This window comes from Salvia splendens, chromosome 15, assembly GCF_004379255.2.
Source record: "Salvia splendens isolate huo1 chromosome 15, SspV2, whole genome shotgun sequence".
Taxonomy (NCBI): Eukaryota; Viridiplantae; Streptophyta; class Magnoliopsida; order Lamiales; family Lamiaceae; genus Salvia; species Salvia splendens.
The window spans coordinates 16,552,036-16,562,856 of NC_056046.1; the positions used below are offsets into that span (position 1 = coordinate 16,552,036).

At 32.9% G+C, this 10,821-nt stretch overlaps 1 protein-coding gene across 2 annotated transcripts; it reads right to left on the reverse strand.

Moving 5' to 3' along the window:
• Positions 1-8,221: 8,221 nt before the first annotated feature.
• On the reverse strand, positions 8,222-9,817 carry LOC121767918. 2 transcript variants are annotated; one of them, XR_006043240.1, is made up of 3 exons: positions 9,716-9,817; positions 8,783-9,316; positions 8,222-8,711 (listed from the first exon to the last, which is right to left on the reverse strand). XR_006043240.1 is itself a non-coding variant. In XM_042164248.1 (2 exons), exons 1-2 carry the CDS (start codon positions 9,335-9,337, stop codon positions 8,478-8,480), a joined length of 789 nt encoding a protein of 262 aa, XP_042020182.1. In that variant the 5' UTR covers positions 9,338-9,811; the 3' UTR covers positions 8,222-8,477. The 2 variants fall into 2 exon arrangements, 1 of the variants encoding a protein (XP_042020182.1); XM_042164248.1 differs by having other exon boundaries at positions 8,783-9,811.
• Between the last annotated feature and the right edge of the window lie 1,004 nt (positions 9,818-10,821).

Genomic DNA, 10,821 nt, shown 5'->3' on the forward strand with positions numbered 1-10,821 from the left:
TTGGGCTTTGAAGCACTTTTGTTTAGTCGATGAGACAATATATTAAAGGTTCTACATAGGAACTGAGTCAAAATCGAGACACTTTTCGTTCAAGGAAATAATATACTTACATGAATCCTACAAAACCTAGTTTTATTTAGGTTTGTGCAAACAACGTTAAATCGTTATAAATATTCCCTTTCTGCGGCTGATGTAAAAGAAAACCACGGGCGGATTTCTGTGGTGGGAAGTGGAGCCTTTGAGCCCCCAACAATTTTGATTATTTTTTAAGAGTAGTTTTAGATAAAATTATAACTTAAAATATTAATAAGAGTAGTTTTGGTGGGAGTACTATTTTTTAATTAGTTAAATTCGTGACTTGTGAATTTGTTTCTTGTCGTTGTTTTAATATGAATAACTCATATTTAAATCTTTGTTATTCTTCATTCTTACTACTATAAAATTACCATCAAGAAATTATAATACACTTATTATTTTTTAAGATTTATTCGATATTTGTAAATTAAATTAAATTTTGATTTTGATTTTTAAAAAATTATTAAATAGATTATGAAAGACTATTTATTAAGGTCATAACGTAAAAGGATATAGCTCCATTTATAAATTAGTGCACCATGTGCAATTCATCCCCACAATACAATAACGGGATCTTGATCTCATCAAAGATTGCATTTCATATTTTATTCATGAATAGGCTAATGTCTTTCTCACTTTCTCTAATTTTTTGTTACTTCCTTTAAGAAAATAAATTATTAAGACAAACAGAAACCCCACTAGACTTGTAGGGTGATTACTAAAATGTAGTATTGTTTAATATACCACCAAATTAATATCTAAAACTGATATTTCCTTAACCTTCGCTTTAAACGAGGCAAATATTCTTGATGTTGATTTTGGAAAAAAAAACTTTTAAATAGCGTTCTATTCTGTAAGAGCATTCATTTGATGTATTTTCATGGGAATGTCAATCAGGTTAGGAACTCTTTCTGGTCAAAATATTTACAATAAAGTGTAACTATGAATTTCAATCAAAAAGCAACAATTAAATAAAATCTAATTTAAAAACTACAATTTAAAATGAAGAAATTATTTTTTCTCTATCTCTTCGATCATTTTATATAAAAATGGATATAAAATGTGTATATTTAAAGATAAATTGGATATTAAAATAAATCAAAATTACTTTAGAAAAAAATATTTTTTGAGCGGCGGACCCAGCTACTGCACACATGGTGTATGGTCAAGATGGTCCGGCAGGCGGCTGCATGAGAAACGGGTGTGCAATGCAGCCGCACCTGGAACAACTGTATTGTGAGTGTTCTAAAACTTATCCATTGTGGATTATTTCATACATAAAAAATTAAATTTAAAAAATTTTCTGTTCTGCATGTCCAATGAACCAAAGGCGTGCTTCATTGCTTGGATGAACACTTCACTACTCAAGTTTGACAAAAAAAGCTTTGGAGTTTTATGTTGTGAGTCATTAGTTGGTCAATTTGGGATATGCAGTAATAGGTCATTTTCCAAGGATTAGAACTGAATTGGGAGCTAGAGAAAAAAAGATTTATATGGCGTCTTAGATCATGGATTAAAAGTTGGTGGCCGAATAATAGTATCCCAACGGAGTCCTCCACCGATGACTTGAGCGACCTTAGAAGTTGGACCGGAAAGTAAGGTGTTTGTTTGCTTGTATTTGTTTGATGTGTTGCGCCAATCTATTCTTTTGGATTTTTGTGTCTGCTTGGTTGTTTCTTTCTTTGTTTTGTGTTTATGAGCTAGGTGTTAGTTGTAGCTTATTTTATTATTGTTGTTTTTTTTTGTCTTTTGTCATGAAGTTAATGCACCGTGAACGTACACTCACCACTTTGGTAGTTTGAAACTTTTTTATTATCCACTGTATCTCAAGATAGTTGAGTCGTATTTCTTTTTAGATTGTCTGAATATATCATTTTTTCTGGCAAAAACTTTATCCTATCTCTTATTTTATTCCCTCTCTTACATACTTTACCCTGATCACTTTAATTTTTAATATATCAATTTTTTAAATCTTGGGTCCAAAAGAAATGCCCCAACTATCTTAAGATGGATTGAGTATTAGAAAACTAGCTAGACCACTAAGTGTACAAAAAGGTAACGCAACCATGTATTTTTTTTATTGATGCGAGTCCTTTGATGATGCAACTATATTTGTGTGTGGGCAAGTTGGGTAGTAGTACTATGATTTTAGCATGAACACAAAATATAGCTCAACTTGTTTGAATAGTGGAAAACATTGATTTGAGAAAATATAAATAAATAAAAGGTAGCTAATCATGTCATATCACTACACTATGATTTGTCGACGCAACATTGACTGTGTGTGGATTACTCCTGGCTCAAAATGCAGATTTGAACTTTAACATTTGTTATATACATTTGGGCCCATCAAAATGCAGATTTAAACAAAAGATTAGTACAGTATTATTGGGCCCATCAAAATGCAATACAATCAGAATAATAGAGTCCTCAGCATGCCAAGTGTTGTTTGCCAACTTCCCTTGAGGAATTTAACCTTATTGCTTAGAAATATGGATATATCACAAATATAAAAAATGGATATAGTATAAAAATATAATTTAAAAAAAATGATTTAGAAACGATTATTTATATATATTACATGATTTGTGTGTATATGGAAAATTATAATTATAGTTGATTCGAAATATACCAAAACGACGCTTTTTCCAAATTGCAAATAGAAAGTGGCAGAGGTTCAAAAATAAAAATAAAAATAAAAAGTGGGAGCTTTAAAACCGAAGCATTAACATTATCAAAATATTATATAAACTTATCAATATCTATTGGAAGATCATGTCTGATCTTCAAAAAGAACCTAACCGGGCTTCAAGGTAATTTCCCCCTTCACTATTTTTAAATTATGGATTGAACTCTTGTATTTCAACCATATAGTATATTAAAATAGGTTACCATCAATAACTCGATTGGGTTTTATGTATCCCAAATTATGATTAATGAGTTCGAATTATATGATATAAATTGTATAGGATTATATCCTAAAAACAATATATTTAAGAAAAGATTGATTTGGAGATTTAGATTGTGGATGAAAGATCACATTTTCCATTTTTAGTGGAACACTTGATTGATAATTTGAGCGACATTAGAGATTGGTTGGGCAAAATGAGCACACAAAGAGGTAGAGCAGGTTTGATTTCTTGTGTTTCTTTGTTCCTCAGTTGTTGATTAGCTGCTACATGACTTTCTTTGTTGTTGAGGCTGCTTTGCTGCAATCTCTCTCGCATGCCTTGCTCTAGTCTTGGTTTCTGACCTTGTTGTCCACTATTGTCTTTGTTATGTTGTTGTTTATGTATTGTTTTGTGGTGTTTGGTTGTTGTTTTGCTTTTTCTAAACATTCTTTGTTAGTCCATCTCTTTTAAGGGGGGGTTAGAGCATTTTGTCTTGTGCAATAAAAAAAACTCATGAGATTTATTTAGTACGTATGTGTGATATTTTTATTGTTATTTTTTGTTTCGTTTTGTCAACATTATATATTACTAGTATTATGGAACTGTGTGCCCCTAAGTGAAAACACGAGTGGTGACTGGTGAGAGGGTGTGGACTTTCGATAAAACAGACTCATATTCAGGCTCTAACTTTGTTTTGCCGGTCTCTAGAATCATGTTGAAAGAGGACACATCTTTGCAACAAGGCTTAATGGCATGGCAAAACCTTGCTCTACCAAGTGCTCAACTCCAACTTTGGTTTATTAATTAGGGAAGACTCAACACTAAGGGTGTGTTTGGGAACATGAAATTAGAGCTATGGAATTGGAATTGGAATTGGAATTGGAATTGGAGCCTCCAATTCCAATTCCATTGTTTGGTATCACAAAAATGTATAGAATTGAAATTGAATTATAATTCCAAAATTTTCAATTCCATGATTTAGTTATAAAATTAGATAGCTTCACTACCTACTACACACATTTCACATACACTACACACATTTCACACACTTCACACACTACACACATTTCACACACACTACACACACACATTTCACACGTTTCACACACTACACACACTAAACAAATTTCACACGCTACACACATTTCATACAATACACACATTTCACACACTACGCATAATACACACATTTCACACACTACGCACACTACAGAAATTTCACACATTACACACTACACACATTTCACACACTACACACACTACAAAAATTTCACACAATACACACACTACACACATTTCACACACTACACACACTAAACAAATTTCACACACTATACAAATTTAACACATTTCACACACTACACACACATTTCACACACTACACACACTTCAACACTACACAAAATACACACGCTACATGCACTATACACAAAATACACATACTACACACATTACACACAAAATACACACACGACACAAATTTGTGTAGTGTGTGAAATGTGTGAAAGTTGTTTAGTGTGTGTAGTGTGTGAAATTTGTTTAGTGTGTATAGTGTGTGAAATGTGTGAAATTTGTGTAGTGTGTGAAATATGTGTAGTGTGTGAAATTTGTTTAGTGTGTGTAGTGTGTGAGATTTGTGTAGTGTATGAAATGTGTGAAGTGTGTGAAATATATGTAGTGTGTGAAATGTGTGTAGTGCGTGAAATGTGTGAAATTTGTGTAGTGTGTGAAATATGAAATGTGTGAAGTGTGTGAAATGTGTGTAGTGTGTGTGAAGTGTGTTATTATGTGTGGATAGTATGTGTATTTTGTGTGAAGGGTGTGTGAGTGTGTATTTTGTGTATAGTGTGTGCATAGTGTGTGTGCACAAATTATTTAAATTCAATTTCATATCAATTACTACTTCACTTTACCAAACATAGGATTTGGAATTGAATTATAATTCAGTTTCTTCCAATTCAATTCCATAGAATTCCAATTCAATTCTAATTCTAATTCTAATTCTGTTTACCAAACGGAGCCTAAAGAAAGACTTTTTAAATTAGGATTCGCAAGCATTGAAGATAATTGTTGCACTTTATGCAAAGGAAGAAGAAGAAATTATAGAGCATATTTTCTTCAGCTGCAGGATTGCCTCCAATCTTTATTACTTTTGTTGTGAACGATAGAAAATTTGTATTTATCTTCCCAAACAACCGATACCTTGCTTCCTTTCTTGGCTCGGAAACCCATTTAAAAGGTTCGACAAGAAAATATGGGGTTTCCATGTTCTACGTTGTTTTGTTGTCCATTTGGGATATAGACGAAATAGAATTGTTTTTCAAAATTTTGAACGCATGTGGATGGCCGAAAAGAAACGTCTTTTTTTGGTGTTCTGGCATGTGAACTAGAGGATGGTGGCCCGAATTCCCTTATGCGCGGAGTCAATTGCTGGAGAGGTGGAATGAGTTAGAGAGTGGGAGGGTTCAACCATTCGAAAAAATTGAATGGGATGAAGACACGAATTTTTTAAAAAACTAAATGAAAGAAAATCGTGGCGTAGGATACGATGTTGCTCTGGTGATGATGATGGCGGCTGCCCTTTCTTTTGGTGTTTGATAATTAAATAATTTCAAAAATATTAGGAATTCTCTAACACTATACAGTCGCCTAAAATTATCATTTATAGGGCCGTTTGATTTGCAAGAATATTGTATTTTAGAATTAAATTTATAGTTTGTTTGGTTTATTAAATTGAATCTCATAACTAAATTATACATAGGATTAGGACTGGCAAATCGTGCGGATTGATTCGTTATCGGGTCAACCTGATAATGACCCAGCCCAATAAGGCCTAACCTGAACCCGACCTGTTAAGAAAACTGTAAATCCGAACACGAACCCGACCTGTTACCTTCAAATCCGAACACGACCCGCACCCGACACGAACCCGTTATCGACACGATATAATATGGGTTGACACGACACGATAACAACCCGAACCTGATATTACACGATTAAAACCTAATATTACACGATTAAACCTTAATTTTTAACCTAATTTACACAATTAAAATTCATTTTATACTATTTAAACCTAATTTATAAGAAATTAAAAAATTAAAGTAATATATATATATTTTAAATAATAATAAAAATAATAATATTATTTCTTAATGGGTTACCCGTATCCGACCTGCATCCGACCCGAACCCAACCCGAAATTATCGGGTTCTTAATGGGTCAACCCGATAAGGACACAGATCCAATAAGACTTGACCCAAACCCAATAATTTCGTGCGGATTCGTGTCGGATTATCGTGTCGTGTCGTGTCGAAAATTGTCAGCCCTACATAGGATGTTAATCCAACCTGAAATTTGTGGGTTGGCCCGAATAGACCGGTAAAATTATTGGGTTAGGGCTGTAATTTTATAACTCGAATACAAAACGGGCTAAACGGGTTAGCCCGAATGGGTTGGCGGGTTAAACGGTTTGGCCCGACAGGTTGCCACTTTTAATTAAAAAATATTGGGCTTTAGGGATTTTTTTAATTTCATGTACAACCATCATTAGTCTTCTTCAATCTTCATTATATACGTTTTCACTTGATCCCACACTATCAACTTTCAAGTTCCACCCCGACTCATTATTACATCATCCCATCTTCTGCCACTACTGTCTTACCACCACCAAAGCCAATCAAGACAAAATTAAAAACTAACATATCATAATCTCAATATATTTATCATTTTAATAATTATTCACATAAGATATGATTTTTAATTTTCATAAAGAATTATTTTGAACAATACCAAAATAATGACATGAACCTCAAATTGATTGATTTGATTTTAATTTATCTTTGTTAATATTGTAGTTGATCGAGATAAAAGGCTTCTCTCCAACTATTATTAAAGAAAACTATGAAAATTTGAAGATTTTATATGATTCTAATACTAAGAATAAAAAAATATCTAAAATAATAAATCATTTTAAAGAAGAAAATTTTGATACATGAGATTATTTTTGAATGTTTTTAGGCCCGAATGGCAAGATGGGTTAGCCCGAAACCCGATAGGTTAGGGTTAGAGTTGAAAATTTATGACCCGAAAAATTCATAACCTGAATAGCCTGCACCCAAATAGCCCTGCAACCCGAGCGGGTTGGCCCGATTGACACTCCTAATCCCAGAGGGATAATTATGTGATAATTAATCATAGACAACCACTCAACTAAAATAATCTCACAACTTAATCCTAGATTATATTTTGCTACATCTAAGAAACCAAACACCACCTAATAAATAAAATTTTAAACACTTACTAACATAACAGGAAACATAGAAATGGGGTGGTTTTAAAAAATTGGGTGGCACCAAAGTAAGATTTTGATTTTAGATTTCAAATATAAATACAAATTTACTTTCATAAGAAATCTGATAGAGATCAAGCTAATGATCTCCATTATCTCTTGAGATTATTTTCATTATTATGGAGATTGTTGAAAGATTACTTTAAATGTTGAGGATTTGTTTCCTTATTTATCTATAGGTTGATTCACTTTCTCAGATTAGAGTTCGTAGGATCCCTATAAATAGCTCCTCTTTAGAAGAGCTAGATATCTCGGAAAATAAAGTGTATTAGGACGGTATCAACGGTAGGCCTCTTCGGAGGATTTTTTTCTTTTATATTGAATTCCAGCTCTTGTTTTACCTCCGCCTTTCACTCCATATCAAAATCACTAAGCTGATTCATTTCTTTTTTTTGGTAAAAAGTATTTTAGTATTATCTCTTACTTTACTTTCTTCATCTTTTTACCTTTTTTCTTTCCACTTAATTCTCTTTTTACTTAACTCATTTAAAACATTTTTCTTAAATTATGTGCCGAAAAGAAACGCATGTACTACATAGGGACGAAGGAAGTATTAATTTTAGGTGAATCTTTTGAGAAAACATGTAGGGCATGTTTGGTTGTCAGGAAAGTAAAGGAAAGGAAAGTTGGCAGGGAAAATGATTAACAGGAAAGTGATTCCTAGTAATATGATTCCCAACAATTTTACTTTCCTATGTTTGGAAAATGTCAAGATTTTGAATTCTATATTAACTTAAAATGCTAAACTAAAAAATACAACAATTAATCAATATATATACATACGTATATATCATCCTTCTAACATCAATAATGCTAATTAAATATATTACATGAATATAATTCTCTTTAAATTTTGAAAATATAGAAAATACAATACAAAAATTATTTAAAAAAAAGCCACGGATTGAATTTAATTATAAAAGCAAATAATCTTTAGCTAGTCCATGAAATTGAAGAAGTCTAGTTTGGTAGCAAAAACGTAAAAAAGTAATTTCATCCTAATAGTTCTATTAGAAACATCTTTTTAGCCCCTTCATCATGAAGAGTGAAAAAGTAATCTAATAAATCAGGATCTCGAACAAGTTTCATTGCAGCTTTTTATCTTTGAGAATCAGTCAATGCTTCAATATATATTGAATTAAAATTTTAAAAGTGTCTAGCTACGTACCATCTTGTATTGGTAACCCATTTCTTCTACTTAAAGCATCTCGAAGCACTCTACCATCTGCCGCTGAACCTTCCCAACCCGCAAGTACATATATAAATTGCATGTCTTGTGAACATACGCCTAACACATTTGTAGAAGTATGACCTTTTCTATTACGATATCTAGGTTTATCAACCTCGGATACTTTCACTTCAATGTGGGTACCATCAAGAGCTCCTATGCAATTCTACAATTTTAACTCAATCAATATTAAAGATATTTGTGTATATAATGAAAAAGAAGGTGTTTTTAGGATACCTTAAACCATTTCCATTTCGCATCAGTTGAATCCTCAGGTAAAGCGGAGGGAGCTTTTAGTAAATGACCTTGAAGCCTAAGAACTGCATTTAATACCCTATTGAAATACCTACTAATTGTTTCGCCTGACCGCAAGAAATTAGTTTTCATTGTACGATTCTTTTGATGATGGGCTAGGATGTACAAAAATATAGCAACTTGCTCATCAACTGTCAGGTTATTCGTAGGTCTTAGTCGTCCAATCGTTCCAAGCATGTGAACTAGGCGCCTAAATGTATATCTATCCATACGTAATTGTTCATGACATGTGTTATCACTCTCATAGATCAGTCTGTGAATGTAACGTGATCGGTCAATCTCACTCACGGAATATGGGGTCTTTAAATAATATTTTCGATAGTGATGTGCAAAAATAGCTCTAATCATATGCATAATTAGCTTCAATGTATCCATTCTCTTCATATGCATACTAATTAGAAGGAAAAGATGTTTTCCCAAATTTGATTTTACTTTCATCATCCTTCCCAAGAGACCCTGAAAATTAAAGCTAGACATAACCTTTTTTGAAAACTAAAACAAAATTATTTCTAAGCAAGCCTAATATAAAGCTAATAAGAATACGTGCATATATGAAAAAAGACAACAGAAGCAAATACGTGCATATATGAAAAAAAACAACAGAAGCCGTCAAATGCATATATACGAAGCAAAATTGGATTCCTTTGTCTTTTAATATGTCAATTATAAACCAACAACAAAATTGAAATCCTTTGTCTTTTATACACGTCAATTATACGAAGCAAAATTGAAATCCAAACACATGAAATATAAATAAAGCTAAATAGCAGTGGCTACCCGACCGGTGAGAAGCAAAAATCAACAGAAACCTAGAATATAAATCATAAATTTCTTGATAAGAAACAAAAATCTTACTTGTTATTGAAGAATTTGGACTGACTGCAGATCAAAAGTGAAGGTGTGGAGAATAAAAAGGAACCGCGAATAGAAGATGAAAATTTTTGTGGGAAAATTTTTGGCGTATCTTTTGCTGGAAAAGGCGTATATTTTGTGCGTTAATATATAATTTGTGCGTATAGAATAGGATTCTCATATTTGGGAAAAAGAATAACTAGGTTAGGCAAGGGATTCATAATCCGCATATTTTGCCCAACTTTCCACATTTTTAGGATTCTTATTACTTTCCTAATTTCTTTAAAAATCAAACAAACATTGGAATTTAAAAATTGGGGAATTAAATTACTTTCCCTGCCAGAATCCGGGCAACCAAACATGCCCGTAGGGACAGAATATTAAGATTAAGAGCAAAGAAATGAGCCTCATTTTATTGATCACCACACCAATACATTCTCTTCTATAAGAGAGGAAGTTAAAAGCAACATATATGTAAAGAAATGATAAGAAGAATAGGAATTAAGGGCATTTGGGGTTGCCCTTGGAATTCAACTTGTCCCTATAGCAAGGGCACTCTGATTTATTCCCAAATGTTCCAGAAGGCACACATTTGCATTCTTCACAGCATATCCCACAATATTTCAAGCACCTCTTCTTCAACCCTGCTTTTGAGCACCTCACTCCACATTTCTCCCCACAAAAACCATCACATTAATCATTTCAATTACACCAATAATCATTTTAATCACAATGTACACTAGTGTTAATTAGTCTCCATAATTTAAAACACAACACTTACTTGAATCTGTTGTAGCCATGGACTCAAGAAAATTGGAGCTTAAAATTACTGCCACGACTAGGAATGCAGCAAAATAAGGCTTCATGTTAGCTAATTTTAATTTGTTTTATCAATGAAAAAGATTAGGAATATTAAAATGACTGAATTAGATGACGCATATTTATACTAGTGAGATTAGCACTGCATTTTTTGCATGCCTAAGAGCATCCACAATGGCGGCGAGCGGACCGGCTAGCCGATTCTAGGCGCTGGCCGGTCCGCTCGCCGAACCATTGCAGCCGGCGAGCGGCAAATCGGTGAGAAAAACCGTGAGCACACGCCGATTTGC

Excerpts from the sequence above, each read along its gene's own strand:
- LOC121767918 (XM_042164248.1), bottom strand. The coding sequence starts at position 9,337 with ATGTCTAGCTTTAATTTTCAGGGTCTCTTGGGAAGGATGATGAAAGTA. Across the intron at positions 8,712-8,782 it reads CGAAATGGAAATGGTTTAAG|AATTGCATAGGAGCTCTTGA; the intron begins GTATCCTAAAAA and ends TTAAAATTGTAG.